Below are 20472 nucleotides of genomic sequence, written 5' to 3' on the forward strand. Positions count from 1 at the left end.
TTTTTCTGAAGTGTGATTCCTATTGTAAGCCAGTTTCATTGCATTCTTCCTTTTATCATTGAATTCCTCAAGGGCAAGACTCATGTCTCAATCCTGGAAAAGCGAATGACAGAATAAAATTGGCTAGATAAGGAAGAGAGTGGGGGTGACCTAAAATGGCCACTTCTCAGAAATCACATTTGATAGCAAGAATAGAGATGTGAATGAAGAAGTGGCTTGCAGACACTAGGAGCAAACACAAAAGGCCCATCTTCCCTGTGAGAGAAGTTTGGAGACAGGAAAAATGATGGTGTGGGGGTTCCATAATGTTATTAGGAGTCCAGGTTCTGTTGTTCTGTATGGTTACCCCTAGCTCATGGCTTCCCTCTTCAAGGTAACCTCATGGTTCAAAATGACTGCTGGGAATATACCCATCTCATCCCTTCCAGGCAAGACATATGAGAAGGGCAGTGAGTGACTAAAAGGTGTTCATTCCATAAAGGCAGCCTCCTTTAAAGGTAAGTCTCAAGGTCCTCTACCCAACAGCTTTACCTTCATCTTAGGTAGAGTGTAGTAAGGCACTTTTTAAGGCAAATTTTGAAGAGATGTAGTAATGTTATTTGTGCATTTAATTAAAATAACATTTCTTTTTAAATTGGTTGTTAGGTCTGAGTAGATATGTTTCCAAGTATACAAAATACCTGGTAAGCATGTGGGAAAGTACTTAGCATCACTAGACATGTGGGATTGTAAATCAAATTACTAACTTCCTATCCACTGTGATGATTCAAGAATCAAAACAATAATAAAAGGATTTGTCCACAAAGGCATGTAGAAATTGGGACCTCCCTAACCTTGCTGGTGACTGTGAAGCCGTGATGCTGCTTTGGTAAAGTCTGGCAGTTCTTCAGAAAGGTGGACATTGCGTACTGGAGAGATGGCCCAATCAGTAAAGTGTCTTCTGTGCAAGCATGAGAAACTGAGTTCTGACCCTATCACTCCTGCCTGGCACAGCTATAGCCCCGGTGTGGTGTGAAGAGTGAATGGGGGTGGGGAGAGACAAAGACAGGAATATCTCTTACAATTCATTGGCCAGCCAGTCTAGCCAATCAATGAGCTCTAGTTTTAGAGAAAGACACTGTCTAAAAAAACCAAAAGTGAAATGGAGAATGATCAAGAAAGTCACTAAAAATTAGCCTGTAGCCTCCATTTACACCCACACGTGCACATGTACCCTCCCACACATGTAATTCCTTTCCCCCTCCCCACAAATAATATATGGGCTAGTGAGATGGCTCAGCAGGTAAAGTGCTTGTTATGCAAGCCTGGGTAACGAGTTCAGCCCTTTGAACCCATGGAAAAGGAGAAGGAGAAGGTCAACTACACACAGTTGTTCTCTGACCGTCACATACATGCACAAAAATAATGATAAAATAAAAAACAAGACTTGTTTTTGTTTGTTTTATGTATGGGTATTTTGTCTGCATATATGTTTATGCACCATATGCATGGCTGGTGCCCTCAAGGCCAGAGGAAGGCATCAAATCTAGAACTGGAGTTATAGATGGCTGTGAACCACCATGTTGGTGCTGGGAATTGAACCTGGGTCCTCTAGAAGAGCAGCCAGTGCTCTTAACCATTGAACCATTTCTCCAGCCCCATGATACATGCACTAAGCCCCAGCACTAAGGAGGCAGAGATAAATAGATCTCTGGAAGTACTGAGGCCAGCCTGGTCTACATAGCTTCAGGCAAGCCAGATAGATCTACAGTGAGACTGTCTCAACAAACAGCAATAAGACACAAAAAGTAATGAAGTACTTATACATGCTGTTATATGAGTGAACTGTTAAAAATTATTTGTTTTATGTATATGAGTGTTTTGTATGCATATGTGTCTGTGCACTATGTGTGCAGTGCCTGAAGAGGCCAGAAGAGGGGCATTAGATACCCTGGGTCTGGAGTTACAGATGGTTGTAAGCTACCATGTGGGTTCTAGGAATTGAACCTGGGTCACTCTGAACTGATGATCCATGTCTCCAGGTCATGGCTATTTTTTTTTTTTTTTTGAGACAAGGTTTCTTTGTGTAACCTTGACTGTTCTGAAACTTGCTCTATAGACCAGGCTAGCCTTGAGCTCAGAAATCTGCCTGTCTCTGCTTCCTAAGTGCTGGAATTAAGGCATGTGCCATCATGCCTGGCCCATCATGGATAAATTTTAAAAGCATCATGGCAAACAAAACAACCACCAGAAAGGACCACATATATATTTATGTTTTTATTTTTTGAGAATTTCATACATGCATATAATGTATTTTGACCATATCCACACACACACCCATTCCTTCCCACTAATCCCCTCTAAAATCCCCTAATCTTTTCACTTGGTAACTCCATGTCTTCTTCATTTCTTTTTTTTAAAAGCCCACTATATCGGCTGTTTTCCCTTTTCTGTGATTAAAATACCATGACCATAAGCAACTTACAGAAGCAAGAGTTTACTTTGGCTCACAGTTCCAGAGGGAAGCCTGTAATGTCCAAGAGGTGTGGCATGGTGGCAGGAACAGGAAGCTGACTAAAAATTACAACTTTATCTACACACTCAAAGCAGAGAGAGAGACAGAGACAGACAGAGACACAGAGAGAGATAGAAAGATAGGAAGTGAGGCAAGGCTATAAATTCTCCAAGCCAACCCTGTGATACTTATGTCAGCAAGCCTGCATCTCCTAAAGGTTCCCATAACTTCTCCCAAAATAGTGCCACCAATCTAGGACCAAGTGTTCGAATACATGAGCCTGGGACATTTCTCATTTAAACCACCATGACCATCAAGTCCAATTAGTATTGTTGATATATGCATGGAAGTGGGTCCATCAGCTGGTACATAGGCACCATACCAGTGGCCATATTTTCAAACAAACATGACTTCTTCCTCCAGTAGACATCAAGTGCCAATATCTCCTAAAGGAATAGGAAGGACCACATAATTCATGATTCCATTTATGTTAAATGTCCAGAAAAGGCAAACATGGGGTACTGGGAGATAGCTCAGTTGATATCTTGCTTGTTGTGTGTAGCCAGTTTTCCTGGTCCCACTTGGCTTGCAGCTGCTCAGACCCAAATAAACACACAGATATTTATATTAATTAAAACTGTTTGGCCTAATGGCAGGATTCTTGCTAGCTAGATCTTACACCTTAAATTAACCCATTTCTATAAATCTATACCTTGCCACGTGGCTCGTGGCTTACCGGTATCTGTACATCTTGCTTCTCGTGGTAGTGACTGGCAGCATCTCCTGACTCAGCCTTCTACATCCCAAAATTCTCCTCTCTCCTTATTCCGCCTACACTGTACTTCCTGCCTGACTATTGGCCAATCAGCATTTTATTTATTAATCAATCAGAGCAACACCTTCACAGCATACAGAAAGACATTCCCAGCAGTTGTGCAAGCATGAGGGCCTGAATTTGACCCTCAGTACCATATTTGCCATGTGTGGTAGTTTGTTTTGTAATACCAGTACTGGGGAGAGACAGATTCCTGGGACTCACTGATCATCTGGTCTAGCCTATAAGTGACTCCCAGGCTCCTGTAAGAGACTCTGCTTAAAAAAAAAAAAAAAAAAAAAAAAAAAAAAAAAGTGTATGGCTCTTGAGAAACAATACCCAAGATTGATCTCTAGTCTCTACATGCTTACATGAACATGCACATAAATGTATATATACACATACATAAAAAAATAAGGGGCAAATCTGGGGCTGGAAAGATGTCTCAGTGGTTAACAGCATTTACTGCTCTTCCAGTGGACCCAAGATCAGTTTACAGCACTCATGAAAGGCAGCTTACAACTGTCTGTAACTTCAGTTCCAGGGGCATCCCATGCCTCTGGCCTCTGCAGGCACCTGCACTAATGTGTACATACCCACATGTAGACATATACATCTACACCTAATTAAAATAATTAAAAAATCTTAAAAACAGATAAGTCTATATAGACAGGCTAGACGAACTACTCTAAAATCAATAGTAATATTGGCCGCATTTCTGAATATATGACACAAAAATGTTCATGTTACAAAAACTGAGGCATATGGTGTGGGTGTTATAGCTCAGTAAGCCTGTTTGAAGAATTGTCTTTTATCTATTTGTATGGCATGTCTTTGTAATTAACCTCAAATGGTAGGAACTAGTTAGGAGGATGGGGGAGAAGTTTCCCAATCAGTTAACATTGCAAGGATTCCAGGGATTGCTTAATTATCTTCTTTTCTTCATTTGAATCCTAAGTGAAGGAGGAGGAGGAGAAAGAGGAGGGTGGGATGGTGAGGTGATGGGAGAAGAAATGTCATTGTCATCATCATTTGCCCTGTACAGTTAGGGTCAGACCTCTTTGATTTACTGCCCTAATCCCTGAGATTCTGAGTGGTATCTTTGTTCTGTGGACTGACCATTCCAGAACAAATCTGTTTTTCTGAGTCTGCAAAGCTAAGAAATGGCAATGCCAGAGGTCAGCAGATAGACACAGGAAGCCACTTTGTCTTCAATTCTGTAGAATGTTAGGAGCTTTGTGTTATTGGACTCTTGCTGCTTGGGAACTTTGTTCCCGATAGATGGGCAAAGATAGATGGGATAACTCAAAGGCCAGGGAGAAGTGGTATAGTGTTTGCAAAAGCCTCCATGCTTTGACTCTAGGGATAGACACCTCCCAATCCAGAGCTCTGGCCCCTCATCAGCAAGTTAGGAGAGAGAAAAGTCTTCTCACGACAGGTTGTGCACAGCTAGTGGGCCTGGACCTTCTCTGCAAGTGCTACAGGTGTGTGCCTGAGGAGCTGTCCTGGAATGGTCCTGGAACTTGGGGTGGCCCCCAAGATCAGAGCTTGAAAAGGGGAAGAGGATTGCCTATATGGAAAAGTGGTGGTCAGGACGGAAAGTGGACAAAGAGATGGCTGGACAGCTGCACTCACTGCTGGTGCAGCCAGCAGCCTGCCCTCTGCTCTTGGGGTTAACAGCAAACGTGCTGGATTGGCTTCTAGATAGATGGCAGAGATGAGCCAGCACTGCAGAGAGATGCTAGAAAGGCACAAGAGGAAAGAAAATCCTGCTTGAGCTTCCTTCAAATGGACAGTCCCGCATGTTGCCCTCCTGCGCAGGTTTATATCCTCATGAAGGCCCTCAGAAATAAGCAGGCATTGTTGGGCATTGTTCTTGTTCAGCATAAGGGCCAAAGGAGGATTTATATTTTCATAGATATGTTATAGGCTAAACCCAACACTCCCCACCCACCCATGCTTACTTGAACACTGAGAGTCCTCAAGCAGCTCTGTTAAAGAAGGAAAATGCTGCCGGGCGGCGGTGGCACATGCCTTTAATCCCAGCACAGGAGAGGCAGAGGCAGGCGGATCTCTGTGAGTTCGAGGCCAGCCTGGTCTGCAGAGTGAGATCCAGGACAAGCACCAAAGCTGCGCAGAGAAACCCTGTCTCAAAAAACAAAAAACAAAAAATTAAAAAAAAAAAAAAAAAGAGGAAAATGCTTCCCACAGTCCACTAATGTAAGGGCATGCATTTTTTCACACTGTAACCTCTTGGCAGTTGTGTTACATCAATGGCATCCTTCTAACAGTGCATTTACCAATTGTTGCTGTCCTAAACTTGGTGGAATGTGGCCTGTGGTATCAGATATTGAACTGTGGGGTTGCATTGTCCTTTATGCTTTGCCACCTGGCCTAGGTTGTATGTGTTGAGTAATCCAATGCCCATCCCAGGTTTGTGACCAGGAGCTCCCATGTTCCTTGTCTCTGGAGAGAGCCAATGGCATCCTTTTATTTTTGCAGGCTTTTATCAGTAGAGCACAGGCAGATCTTCCACCCTCAGGTCACTAACTACAAAAAGTTTGGTGAGACTTTCCTTCTTGCCCTGGCCTTTTTGTTCATCTAGGTACTCAGTTTCTGTGACCCTCTCTGGAACTTCTCTGGGCCCATCCTCAGCAGCAGGCCTGTCCCAATGTAACTCACTCATTGCTGTTCCTGGAAAGATGAGGGAAGGGAACAATGCTTTGTTCTAGCATGGAAAATGACCAGCAACTTCCTTATCCTTCTGAGACAAACTGCTTGCTCGATGACATGTGAGGGTTATTTCTGCATGTGCACTCCATCTTTTCCAAAGGCTTCTCTGTAGGTAAGAGCTTCTGACCCTAGTCACTTCACTTCTCAGACTGCTGAGTCTTTACAGCTGAAGGTCCCTCTCCTCTGAGATGGACAGTATCACCTAGCAGTATGCTTGCCCAGACGACATGAACCAGGTCAAAAGTAACCGAGAACTGTTCCTACAATACTCAGCCACAGCCCCCAAACTGCTGGCCCACGTCTCCAAACTCCTCATTGTCTGCCGAAACGCAGGCATTTCCATCCCAAAAGGCATCAGGAATATCTTTGAGTTCACCTGGGAGGAGCTCATCAGCGACCCTGCAGTGCCCACCCCATCTGACATCCAGGATCTGGTAATCACTTTTGGGGCTCCTACAGTGGTGCTTGCAGAGGTGATCCCAGTGCAGCCCCCCATCCAGAAGAAGCCAGCTCCACCACCACCACCCCCAATACTGCTCACAGCCACCAGCGGGGGCAAGCACTCGGCCCCCACCCCTGCCTCTGCTCGAGTGGTCCCCCCTGGCCAAGATACCCTGCACAAGTTCCAGCGGCAGTCCATCCACCTGCTGACAGAGCTGCTTTCCCTGAAGATGAAGGCCATGGTGGAGTCTGCCTCTGGTAAGGCTGCTCACAGATTGCCCTCCATTTCTACACAGGGGTGTGTGTGTGTGTGTGTGTGTGTGTGTGTGTGTGTGTGTGTGTGTGTGTGTGTGTGTGTGAGAGAGAGAGAGAGAGAGAGAGAGAGAGAGAGAGAGAGAGAGAGAGAGAGAGAGTTGAGCATCCACAGTCCAGAATCTAAAATACTCTGCAGTCTGAGGATGTTGAGTGCTCACATAATGATACAGAACATTCCACAGCTGATGATGCATGATGATTTGCATGTAAGACAATCTTCAGTCTGCATACAGGGTACACATGAAACATCAGAGAATTCCATGTCTTTGAGTCCATCCCCAGATATCTCAGTATATACAGGAAGACATTCCCAAACCCCAATCTCTCCAAAGCTCCACACTCTTTTAGCCCCAAGCACTGGGGTAAGGGATACTTAACCTGTATAAGTATGCACTGGGAATGGGAGTGGTAGCCATGGGTCTGCTGTAAGAGCAGTGCTTCCCTCTTCCCTGCCCAGTACCCTCCTTTTGCACCCTCTGCTCTCCCACTTCCCTCCCAGTTACCCATCTCTGGAGTGCCCATTTGAAAATTAGCAGTGGTGGCAGTGAGAAGTTATAGACACTGAAGGAAGAGTTTGGGGTGATGGTACAGAGGTGGGCAGAGCTGCATTGAAGAGTGAAGACATAGAATTTGTGAATCAAGAGTTTGGTCCAGCCAATGCCAAGGATATTTCTGAGCCCAGTGCCTCCAAACTGAGGCATCATTCCAGGGCTGAGGAAGAACCTAAAGCAGTGTCAGCAGCAGCCTCTTGGAGGCCTCAGGCAGGCAGGCAGGCAGGCAGGCAGGCAGGGGGACTTCCCAGTGCTGCCTGATGGATCTTGAGCTCTCTGCTCAATCGAGTGTGCATGTCAGGAGCTCCTCATCCTTACATCATGAGTGAGTCTTCACCTTTTCCTGGGCCTTCCTAGTTTTTCACTATTTCTGGGCCATTTGCAAAGGTCTTTTTCTGGAAGAGTCATCCATGCCAGGAGGAAAACACTTTGTCTTTGCTCATTCCCTCAGCAGGTGCCAATCCTCTGGACATCACCAAGCGCTTTGTGGAGGCCAGCCAGCTCCTCCATCTCAATGCCAAGGAGATGGCCTTTGACTGCCTGATTGGCACTGTCGGAAAAAGCTGCTTCCGTACAGCACAGCTGAGGAAAGGTGGGTGCCCTCCTGTAGGGAAAATGTGCAAACAGCCATCAAGAAGGTACTAGAAAGGCAAAAGCTACAGTTGAAAGGCCAAAGCTCCCAACAGCTTAGGTGGCTGTGGAGCAGCAGGATCTGTAGATGCCATGCTGCTGACAAGGAGGGCTCATCCACCTGTGGTGGAGGGCAGTCTAGATTTTTGTTGGTGGAAATGTCTGCACCTCACAACTCACAGTGTAGCCCCTTTTGCGGTCCTTCTAGAGTATGCTTCTCAATAGTCTATGGTAAAATTTCTAAAATTTCCAGTCTGTTGCACACCAGCCCTTTAGTACACATGGTAAGGATGTCACAGCAATGATGTCACTACTCAGATCCTGACACTCTATGTCTGAGCTCACCTGCTCATGGCATATGGGAATCAGCTCCCATCTGCTGGCCACAACTCAGCCTCATGCATACAAGCAGTCCTACAAGAATGCTTATTACAGAATCATTTGGAAAGGCAGAAAGATTAGAAAAAGCTGTCCATCAATGATGAATAAATTATGGTTCATGCAGATACTGTTTCATAGTGAGCAACAAAAATGAATAAATCAAGCTGGGCATACAACACACACCTGTCATCCTGGCACTCAGGTAGAGGCAGGAGAATTAGGAGTTGAAGATCCTTCTCAGCTACATAATGAGTTCTAGGCCAGTCTGGGCTACATGAGACCCTGTATCCCTACCCTAAAGCATTAAGTGACTCAGAAGTGTAAGTAATTCTCAAAAAATATCATCTGGCAAAAGAAAAAGGTGTGAAAGGATGTGTTTGTGGTGATTTATTTAATAGTTTAATATAAGCAAAGAGATGTTTATGAATGTGTCATAAAGTATAGGTGTACAGAACAGGAGGAGAAACAGTAGAGGTGATCTTTGGAGATGTGGAAGTAGGGGAGCAAGACCAGCAATACCACAATCACTCAAGTCAGCAGTTCAATGTTTGTCATATGGCTTCATTTCACTTACTTACCTGTGTGTGAAGAGAACAACTAAGTTCTACCCACCTTCAAGTATATATACAGTAAAAGTGACAACACCTCTATGCTGCTCATTTGATCCTGGTTTTTACCCAATACCAACATCATCCTGGACATCCACAGCAACCACCGTTATTCTTTCTATTCTTTTGAATGTTTTAGATTTCACACGAGTGAGCTCGTGCAGGGTGTATCTTTGGTGCCTGGCTTATTTCACTTAGCATAATGACCTCTAAATTCCTCTATTTTGGTGTAAATGGTGGGATTTCATTACTTCTTAAGACCAAATACTATCCCACTCTGTGTCTGTATCGCATTTTCCTTATCTGTTCACCCACTGATGGATACTCAGGCTGATCCCATTGGGTTGTTGGGAGTTATGCATAAGTCACTTATACAGACATCTCTTTATGACACTGACTTCATTACCTTTGGATACATACCTGCAAGTGGAGTTGCCATACATTAGTTCTATTTTTAAGTTTTTTCTTTTTTGTTTTGTTTGATACAGGGTCTTGCTATGTAGCCATTACTTTATAATTTGCTTGCCTTAGATTTCCAAGTGCTGTGATTACAGGTGTATGCCACTCTGTACAGCAATTTTAATTGTTCAAGTAATCTTTATTATGACTATATTCAGTTACAATGGTACCACAATTACAAAACTCTTCCATTCCCTCATTAGCATTGTTATTGTTTTTATTTTTTGTTCATTATTATTATTTTGTTGTTTTTGAGACAGGGATTCACTGTGTAGTCCTGTCTGTCCTGGAACTCACTCTGTAGACCAGGCTGGCCTCAAACTCACAGAGATCCTTCTGCCTCTGCCTCCCGAGTGCTGAGATGAAAGGCGTGTGCCACCACCGCCCGGCTATTGTTTTTATTTTTGGTAAAAGTCACAATATGATATTTCATTGTGGCTTTGATTTATTATGTTCTTCTGATGATTAATAACTTTAAACTTTTTTCATATATTGTTGGCCATTTATATGTCTTTGGCAAATATCCATTCTGACCCTTGGTCCCTTTTTTCAATCAATTCCCCCTGTGATGTTTTCTATCTTCAGCTTGGTTTGTACACTAGTGTTCATTTGAATGCTAGCGGTACTGTCATTAGACCTCAGAACAAATTTTTTAAAAAAAAATAATTTATTTAACTTTATTTTATGTGCATTGGTGTGAGAGTGTCAGATTCCCTAGAACTGGAGCTACAGACAGTTGTGACCTGCCATGTTGGTGCTAGGAATTGAACCCAGGTCCTCTGGAAGAGCAGCCAGTGCTCTTTACCACTGAGCCATTTCTCCAGCCCCCAGAACAAATTTTATACCGGTGCTCTGTCACCTGCAGTCAGCTACCATTACACTACTCCCTGCCACTAAGGCGGTGACTTTGTCAAGTTCTCCTGATGGTTGGGGGTTAAATACCTGATAATGACAGACACATCTAGAGCAAATCAGTTAAATAGTAAAATTCCATATCTAGGGGGAAAAACACAGGACTTCATGGAAGTTAACAAAAGTGATGCGGAAATCCCATGAAAGCTGCTGGTGCATGCTGTGGTGGGATGAAGAGGGGATGGAGAAGTTCCAGGACAGTCAGGGCTACACAGAGATCTCACAACAAGGAAGGATGTCAGAGAAACCGAAGAGTTAGGAGTAAACAAGAAAGCCCTAGGCAGACCCATGTTCTCTTGCTTTACACAATTATTCAGGGAAAAGAAAATCAAACAAAAACTCAGGACACCATCTTAAATTTTGTAAGATTAGCACAACATGGCATAGAATTAGTATCAATCAATTTGCTAAACAAGACAAAATAAGGCTATTTTGATAAGTTTAAGTTTCTTTTCCTAAGATTAACTTCCAGTCGGACATTTCTCTCTTTCTGAGGAAGAGGAAATAGAGGTATCTTTTTTAAGGGATTTACTTGATGCCAGTCTGAATTGGGTCGGCTAGGCCCTGGTGCCTCAAGTCCTCCAGTGTTGCTGTAAACACTGGGTGGAGAGTGATTGACACAAGGAGAGTTCTAGACTCTGTGTTCTGTTTCAGGGCTTACACACTTCTGTGGGCTCCAGGCATTTTACATGAATGTGAGAGTGTGTCAGAAGACCTCATAGGAGCCAGGCAAATCCTTGAGATTTTCATACCCAAGTAAGGGCAGCCCTGTATCCACAGATGTGTAGGTTCAGCCAATCGGCAGTGAGGGTGCAGAGACACAGCTTCAGCTGTCACCCTCAGCAGCCTGAGTGAGGCAGGAGATGGTTACACTGTTAGGGACCTCGACTCCAACAGAACTGGGAAGCATGGCTGCTCAAAAGAGGTTCAGGACCAGCTGGCTTATGAATAAGCAGAGTTGGAAATTTTATTGGAGATATTTGAACACAGTCTTAAGTATGAGGGTTTAGAAGAAGAGAGCCAGGAAGAAAAAAGTAAGACACACTCAGGTGTGTGTGTTAGGGGGTGTGCTTTCCAAGGGACAGTAGGGGAAAATAATATATACAAGCATGGACAGGGGTTCCTCAAGGGAGAGACACAATTAATTGTCTTAGTATTGGCCATATATACCATTTGATGGCTCTCAAGTTACATCTCAAGAGATTACTACAGTTTTTCTCCCCTTTTTCTATTCTTTTGATGAGATAGTGAGGTGGCTCCAACCATGCCTAGGATGAGATTATAGCCTGAGGAGGTAAAACCAGAAGCCACTGTTTTGTCCTTTCCCCATAAATGGGGATTCTGATGAAGTCCCTAGAAAATTGCCACTTCACATCTGGGAGAGAGCAAGGCCTTGAGCAGCACGGTCACCTGTGCTAGAGAGTTCGTGCTTTGCTGGTGGGAGGTTTCAACTTCATTCCAGGGTGCACGGGTCCTCTTCTCATGTCACTAAAATTTTCCCTGCCCCAAACCAACCACAGAATTAAAAACATTTTTAAGGGGGCTAGAGATGGCTTGGCAGTTAAGAGCAGTGGCTGCTTTCTCATAATGACCCAGGTTCAGTTTCCAGCACCCACATGGCAGCTCACAATCACCTGTAACTCCAGTTCCAGGGGATCTGATGCCTTCTTGTCTCCATGAGCACCAGGCATGTATGTTGTGCACAGATACACATGCAGGCAAAATACACATATATAAAATAATAATAAAAACTTAAAAATTACTTTTAAGATTTTGCCTCTGGCTGGGCAGTGGTGGCACATGCCTCTAACCCCAGCATTTGGGAGGAAGAGGCAGGCAGACTTCTGAGTTAGAGATCAACCTGGACTACAGAGTGAGTTCCAGGACAGCCAGGGCTACACAGAGAAACCCTGTCTCGAAAAAACAAATATTGCCTCTGTTTGGAGTGTATACATTTTCCTTCATTGCTTTTTCCTAAATAACACATGGCAGTCATTGGCATAACATTCATATTGTGTTAAGTGTCACGAGCCATCTGAGGATAATAAAATGTACTGGTTGGGGAGATAGCCCAATTAGTGATGTACCTGAGTCAAATCACTAGTAATGCCAGTGCTCAGGAGATAGAGAGGAGGATCCCTGAGGCTTACTGGCCAATTCAGAGACCCTTGTCTCAAAAACAAGATGAAGGGGACAGAGAGAGTTAGAGTGCTTACTGCTCTTGCAGAGAACGTGAGTCCACCTACCAGCATCCATGTCAAATTCTTGTAACTCCAGTTCTAGAAGATCTGATGCCTGTGGCCTCTGCAGGCACCAGCACTCAGGCATGCATGAGCACACATGAACACACACACACACACACACACACACACACACACACACACACACACAGAGAGAGAGAGAGAGAGAGAGAGAGAGAGAGAGAGAGAGAGAGAGAGAGAGAGAGGAGAGAGGAACCAGTGTCCTGTGGATACTAAGGATGATTCTGTTCTGAGAAATAATTCCTACTGTCTTTAAAAGATTAGTTGTATTTCATCTCATGAAGTACTTTAGGCATATTTTCAGAATGACAGGCTTTTGTCTCCCAGGTACAGACCTCCTGAATCCCTCAGAGCTTATGATTCATGGGGTAACAGTGAGAAGAGAGTTCAGCTGGACTGTGACCTGGAGCATCATTGGCAGGGGTGGGGGTGGGGGTGGGGATGAAGAAGCCCCTCCCATCATGGAGCTCACTCAGAAATCTCTCACTGGCTAATACTTGGTACAGATGTTCATCTCTCCCACTTTAAAATTTTTTATTGCTATTGTATATGTGTTTATGATGTATACATGTGGAGGTCAGAGGACAACTCTATGGAGTCCATTCTCTCCTTCCATCGTTAGACAGGTTCTGGGAATTGAACTCAGCTCATCAGGCTTTTGGAGTGTTTTTATCTACTGAGCTATCTCCCTAGCCTAAGATAGTCTTCTCTTTTTAAAAATGTTTGAGGGGGGCCGGGCGGTGGTGGCGCACGCCTTTAATCCCAGCACTCGGGAGGCAGAGCCAGGCGGATCTCTGTGAGTTCGAGGCCAGCCTGGACTACCAAGTGAGTTCCAGGAAAGGCGCAAAGCTACACAGAGAAACCCTGTCTCGAAAAACCAAAAAAAAAAAAAAAAAAAAAAAGTTTGAGGGTTTTTTTTTTGTGGGGGGGTCAAAATAGTCAAATACAATGGAAGGAATCCATTTATTTCTTTTGGGAAAGCATTCATTTGACTCAGGATTTTAATTAGCTAGATTTCCCAGTGCATTAAGTTCAAAGTATGATAGTTTGTTACAAAATTTGTGTTTTTATTGGCTGCATTCTAGTAAGTATGCCTGGCATATCTCTTTAAATCTAGCCTGAATATACCCTTTGCTAAGGTAACATTTCCATGGTCATAAGACTGCTTCCGGCTTGTCTTCCTGTCCTGACACCTGCCCTCGGGCTTGTCACAGACAAACACAGGGCTGCTCCTTTATTCTCATCTGACAGTGACATTACTGAGTAAAATATCCAAAAAGAAAACACTCTTGTTATCTTGGTTCATGCATACATGTTTTGATAGTATTGTCATTGTCTCTCAGTTTCTGTTACATGGTCAACTGAAAATGTTTGCCAGGGTGGCTGAATGGTTTGCATGTGAGAGGGGTCAGATTCCTTCCAACACTCAAGTTCATATTTAAGAGCTTAACCTCATATGCTTTTTGCTTCTACTTCTATATGCAACTGTATGCTCATCACTTCTTCCTTCTGGTGTATCGATTAAGATTAATTTCCCAGGTGAGAGATTAGTAGGGCAGAGGGTCACAGTCTGTGCATAACTTCTACATGACTTTTCTCTACACGGACAGCTTGACAAGTATTAGTTCTTACTCATTTTTCTCTTTTGAACTAGAGTAGAAGGTACTGAAAGCTGTTTTCATTTTAATACTTGAAACATTAGCAAAAGTGATTGATCTTGTATTTTGATCATCCAGGGTGGGGGCTTTGTTTATAGTCTTTGTCTACTTAATGAGGTTGAGTTTACCATTTTCTTTATGAATTTGAGTGTGTTGAGTGAATTTCTGAGCATTGTCCAGCACTGGTTTCATGCCCAACTAGTAACATAATTGTATCTGGGGAAATAACAAGTGAATGAGGCAGTGGGCTTTGTATAAGATTGTAACTAGGAGTACAGATAGATATCCTACAGAGACCACTCTTCCCTTTGGCTGTCTGACTACTGACATAATGAACTCCAAAGAATTGGGATTGCCCCAGGAGTCTCGTGCTTGGGAAGGGAAAGACTTGGACCTTGTTGCTAATCAGTGGGGAAACTTGTCTCCAAGGAAAAGATTTCACACAGAGCGAAAAACTTGCAGGGCATAGCTCAGAAGCAATGCTTTGTCAGTGTTGGGTAGGACTGCTTAGTAATACATAATTCTTGTCCTCTCTTTAAACCTAAGCCTCATGTAGTACCAAGAAGATGGACTTGTGGGTTGGCAGGGGTCAGTGGACCTCTTTATTTATTCCTCTTCCCAATGTGGCCAAGGGTACTACATTAGAACTAAGCAGCCACCTCTCAGGTGGTGGCACAGAAGACAGTGTGATACTGTGGGACTGAGAGACTGTTGGAAGAACATCTGATTCCTGTGCATTAGATAAGGGAGAGCCCACTCCCATTCCTTCCTCCTTGCTGCCTAGCTTTGTCCACACTTAGTGCCACACTGACATTTGCATTTGCCCTTAGAAGAATTCACCTTGTGCTTGGTTTCTGCTTCTTATGTAAGTGTGAGAGGCTCTTCACCCTTAAGAGGCTGGGGCAGGGAAACCTGTAAAGGAGAGCCCTAAAATGTCCCTTGCTATTCTGAGCTCACCTATACATCTAGAAGTCTCTCCTCAAAAGACTTCCTGGCTGGTTATGACTACAGGTAACTTTGTAATATCTGGCCCACTATCTTGTTTAAACAAGAAAACTATATTACAATTTTGCAATTGAACTGAAATTTTAAGAGATGGTAAAGATTCATTCTTCTTCCCTAGAATCCTCCGTGAACATTTCTGCCATTGGAGTGAGCACACCTTATCAGCTGGTCTACCAGACTTCCACAGCCTGCCTGAGCTTCTCCCTCTCCACAGGAAAGGAAGTCAAGAAGAAAGGTGAGGAAGACAGTAGTGTTTCCAGCCAGACACATTCTCTCTCTCTCTCACTCTCTCTCTCTCTCTCTCTCTCTCTCTCTCTCTCTCTCTCTCTCTCTCTCTCTCTCTCTCTCTCTGCCTCTCTCTCTGCCTCTCTCTCTCTCTGTGGGGGTGTTATACACACACCCCTATCCTTGGTGATGGTGGATTGGGAGGAGAAATGAGTGACTGGATCTGCATCTAGCTTGTGCAGTTGGTGACTGGTTAGGTCTTATGTCTAATAGAAGGGTGTTCAGCTCACTGAGATTCAGCAGCCTGTGACACGGATCCTTACAAGCACCCCAGAGCTGCAGCATATCCAGTCACTGCAATCAGAATTGCATTCCATTCCCATGTGTGTTCTCCACACAATCCATTCCTTCAGTCCAGACAGTCTGTGATACCTGTGAGTGAGAGAGCTCTGTCCAGCCATACCATCAGTGGGGAAATAGTGGTATTTGTATCCCAAGCTTAGCAGGCTCCAGTTCTGTGTTCTAGAAGGGGCTACTATGTGTGGGCGGAAAGCAAAGCCACAAAAGACTCCCCTGACCTGTTGAGAAAGGTCCACACAGAAAGGCCGTCTGTTTATAGTCTTTGCCTACTTAATGAGGTTGAGTTTACCATTTTCTTTATGAATTTGAGAGGTGTGTGTGTGTGTGTGTGTGTGTGTGTGTGTGTGTGTGTGTGTGTGACAGGCTTTTGTCTTTCACAAGACGGAACTTTAGGAACAAGAGTAGGTGAGAGAAAGAAGCTCCGAGGGGAAGGTTTGGTGGAGAGGGACCTGCTAGGAGTCAGAGAGGCCTCAGGACCTTCCACCCACCCTGCCAACTATGATGACAGCATGGACTGGACAGACAGGCAGGGGAGGATTGGGTAGTGAAGGAGGGCAGGGTTGACTCATTTTCCCCCTTTGATTCCCACAGACACTGGAGGTAAGGCTGGAAGCTGAGAAGCTTGAAGCCAAGTCTTCACCCCTCCTGGCTGCCTGTATGACTTGCTTTCCTCATGCTTCGCTCTCCTTGGTAAAAGGGGACTGGTTATAGGGAACTATGGAGGCATTAGCATTAAGCCCCACTTCATTGCTATTGTTGCTGTTCATCACTGTTTTCCACAGTCTCTGATGTACCTTTAATTATTGACTGGCTGAGTTAGCAGCCAATGATCCCCATTGCTGCAGAGCACAAAAGAACCTCTTAACATGTTCTGCAGCCCTCCTCCAGGAGAATGTGATGCTCAAGAACTCACCTCTAAAGCCCACCATATTTCATCCTCACCTCTAACTACAGGCAAAAAGGCTATAGATGAGATCACATCCCCACTCCCTCGAGTTCGAACCCCTCCTGAAAGCATCATCTTCGAGATCCAGGACCCCTGCCCTGAGGCCCGGGAAAAGCTGCAGGATATGTGTCGCCACATGTGAGTGCCTAGATATGGGGATGGCATCCACAGGACTTGGACAAAAGGATAGATGGGTGTCACAGCAGTAAGTGCACTCCCCATGTCAGTCCAGCTGCGGCCTTCACACACACACACACACACACACACACACACACACACACACACACACACACACACACGTGCGCGAGTCCATGGTCCTTCCAATTTACAGATAAGAAAAGTAAAGCAGTTCCTGAGCTCACCCAGCTCTGTCAGCCCAACTCCTGTTCAATGCTCTCTGCCTCTGCAACATCCTCCTTCACCCAAGGAAGTCCTTTGTGTGGCTCCTGGCAATTCATAGGCTTTGTGCCCTAAGTGGTAATTTTTTGGCCTGATTTGTGAAGTATTCAAGAAAAAGAAATCTCCCCAAACAAAATATTTCATCCATATTGGTGATTCATAGTATATTATTTGGGAACACTGTGAGGCCTAGCAGAAACCTATTTCTCTAAGGGTCCAGCTCATAAAGATTAAAACCATTTCACACCTAAGTCATATATATCTCCTGGGATCACCGGGCCAGGGCACAGGTAGGCAACAGCCACCCTGTTCACCTCTAGAAGGAGCCCACCTAGAACTTCAGGATGGGTGAGTGAGGGTATAGTCTGTCTCCAGCTGCTCCAGAGTTCCCTCTGTGCATAGCTCCATTCCATAGGTCCAGACAGACATTCAGACACAGCTTGCCTTTTCCAGGCATTTTCCTATTTCCTCCTAAATATACTACCTTTGCATATGAGGAAGTACAGGAAGGGGATGATACTTCAGGACAAGGGGACTGGGGTGGGAGACTTAGATGCTGGGAAGGGGCTGCAGAGAACCTCTCTGGAGAGTGAGAACCGAGCGCCTAGAAGATGCGTTCATCTCCTTCCCACAGAGAAGCCGAAAGGATCTTGTGGAGAGGGAGGAATATCTCCTGCCCCATGATTTTACGCAACTACAGGGCAAAGATACCCTCTCATTTAATGTTGACCTCCAAGGGGGACACTCACCATCCTCCCACTGCGGGGACTCAGATTACTACTTCCACTCCTCACCAGCCTTCCAGCCACCATGCTCACGCGGGCCGCCATTCTCAAGAGTGGAAGGGGCCCAAGAAGCCCATCAAGCTGCATTACACTTTCTATGATGGCTCTTCCTTCATTTAATATCCTTTTGATGGGTGTTGCTCTTTCTCCCTAACTCAGCCCCAGAGAACGCCAGGGCTTGAAACAGCTAACTGTTCAATGGGGATTCTTGGTCAACTAGAGAAGCCTGGTGAGGATGCTCCAGGGGTAAGTGTTGGTTGGTCCAGGTCAAGCTCTGGAGGGACTAAATTCAGTTTAAGTACAAGTTCAGTGTAGTTCAGATCAGCAGGAGTATATCAAGCCCCTGATACTTGTGAGAAGCTTGTCTGTGTAGGTGGGCCCCTGCTTTTAGGACTCTGCCAGGAGAGAGGAAGCTACAGACAGGGTGGTTCATTTACAGCTGAGAGAAAAAGTGAGGTGTCCCTAAATGCTTTGGAGGATGTTTCTGGACCCTCACTCACTAGTTGTGTCCTGTGGTCCTTGCACTTCACCTCCAAGGTCCAAGTGCTTGGAGTCTAAGCACTCATCCCATTTGCCGCACATCTGTTTGATCTGCAGCTGAGGTCTGCCTTGGTGTGGCTGAATCCGAACGTTGGGTGCAGAGTGGCAGAAGAGGACACGTTTCCCACATGAATCCGATGGGCACTATAGACCCTCTTTCTAGAAATAGCACGTGTGTGTATATCCACATACGTGCAAATTGTGAGCTGCAGCTGCAGGGAACTTAGGGCTGGTGGAAAACTGCCTTTCTGCCTGGGCTTGAACTCCAGCTCAGGAGAGCTCAGATGCTGAAAAGGCAGATCCCTTCAGAGGGTGAGCCCACGGTTTGTGCATGCCTTGGTAGGTTGAGTTGGCTGATTTTTCTACTCACAGAGATGTAACAAGTAGCTATTATGTATGGTGGATCATTAGAATGAACTGGATAGACCATTCATGAGAGCCTCAGAGGGAGCAACTTTAGTTTGATTGCCATCTTCTAAAATTAGGAAAGGAATTTGAATTTGACCATAAGGGTGAAAAAGAGAGATCCCTGTGGAAAACATGGAGGTAGAAAGTCCCCTCAGACACTGTGCCTTTCAGGCTTCTCTCACTTGTTCCCTCCCCAGCATCTTCTAGAGCTACACCAGATCCAGATGCCTAGCCTTAAGTCAATGTGAACTCTGAGTCCATTGGAGGTAAAGCACTTATTCCAGGTTCTGACTACACTGATTTCAAGGATGGGATACACAGAGTCATCTAGTTCTACTCCTTTGTTGTGGAAACAGAGAAACTGAGCCCCAAAGAGACAGTGTGACCTACTAAATGTCACAAAGGGAACTTGGTGGCAAAGCCTCGAGAGAAAAGGGGCTTTTGTGCCTCTATTTTGGTCCTCTCTCAGATACCAATGTTATGCCCTTAAAGATTATTCTGCATAGTAGAAAGCATGGAAAGGAGACTTGAAAGGGCCCTGGGCTCTCAGATCTTCTCCCATTGGAGCAGAGGGCAGGTGTCTGAACTATCTCAGCTACTTTCCTGGGGCCATGGCACTGAAAAGACTTGCCCAGCAACAGCCTCCTCACTTTGTTCCACCTCCTCTTGACTGAATTGGGGATTCAGGATTTAAGTGCCATGTCAAAGAAGTCTCATTGTTCCTCTGCCCATAAATGAATCCCTTCTTCACATCCTCCCAGCCCTGCCTCTCCTGCTTCCAATACAGAAGAAGTAAACTCCTTCCAAGGCAGCTGCTGTTTGAGAAGGCTGCGGTGTGCCTTTACCCCTTATTTCTGATTCTTCACTGCATTAACCATGTTCAACACTGTGTTTACAAGTTAGCTTTCTTGGATCTGTGTTCCTGCCTGTCCCAGAATTCTGAGGTGCCCTATGTGGAACCACCTCAAACCTCTTGTCCATTGCTGCAGGAACACTTGACTTCTACTCCAATAGTGATGACATCTTGACGATTAGTTCATTTTCTTGGGAGTTACAGGGGCCAGGTTCACTTATTTTCTATAATCATTGCTTGTCTGGTTGGTGTGACAAAATACCACACCAGGTATTTTGGGGAGGAAGAATTTATTTTGGCCCTCAGTTTGAAGGTATAGTCCTTCATGTCAAGTATGGTGGCAGATGTGTGAAGTGGTTGATTACATGAATCACAGCCAGGAAACAGATGAATGCCAGTTCTCTGCTTGCTTCTTCCTTTTATCCAGTCCTGGGACCCTGGCCCATAGAATGGTGCTGCCCACATTCAGGATAGGTCTTCCAACCTCAGTTAAACCCCTCTTGGAGGAAATGCCCTCACAGACACCCCCAGAGGCTTGTCTCCTACATAATCCTAAATATCATGATGTTGACAGCCACATTAGCCATCACAGTGACCCTGCACACATTATTCAATCTGTGTGCCTCACTTCTCCTGGTTACATGATGAGTGAGCTGGATCCAGTAGTCTTAAAGAAGTTCTGTTTCACTGTGTT

The 20472-nt window shown here is 44.8% G+C and overlaps 1 protein-coding gene across 3 annotated transcripts in view; it reads left to right on the forward strand.

Moving 5' to 3' along the window:
- Positions 1-3599: 3599 nt before the first annotated feature.
- Positions 3600-20472, forward strand: part of CUNH3orf20 (chromosome unknown C3orf20 homolog) — a 51256-nt gene continuing 34383 nt past the window's right edge. For 2 of the 3 annotated variants that reach the window (XM_052722269.1, XM_052722271.1), the window contains exons 1-5: positions 3600-6740; positions 7800-7940; positions 15381-15497; positions 16802-16931; positions 17827-18096. In XM_052722269.1, the coding sequence (XP_052578229.1) occupies positions 6269-6740; positions 7800-7940; positions 15381-15497; positions 16802-16931; positions 17827-18096 (1130 nt within the window). In that variant the 5' untranslated portion in view covers positions 3600-6268. The remainder of the gene's footprint in view (positions 6741-7799; positions 7941-15380; positions 15498-16801; positions 16932-17826; positions 18097-20472) is intronic. The other variant, XM_052722270.1, reaches the window with a different exon arrangement.

Source organism: Peromyscus californicus, unplaced genomic scaffold, assembly GCF_007827085.1.
Source record: "Peromyscus californicus insignis strain IS unplaced genomic scaffold, ASM782708v3 Scaffold_6__1_contigs__length_162567912, whole genome shotgun sequence".
Lineage (NCBI taxonomy): Eukaryota > Metazoa > Chordata > Mammalia > Rodentia > Cricetidae > Peromyscus > Peromyscus californicus.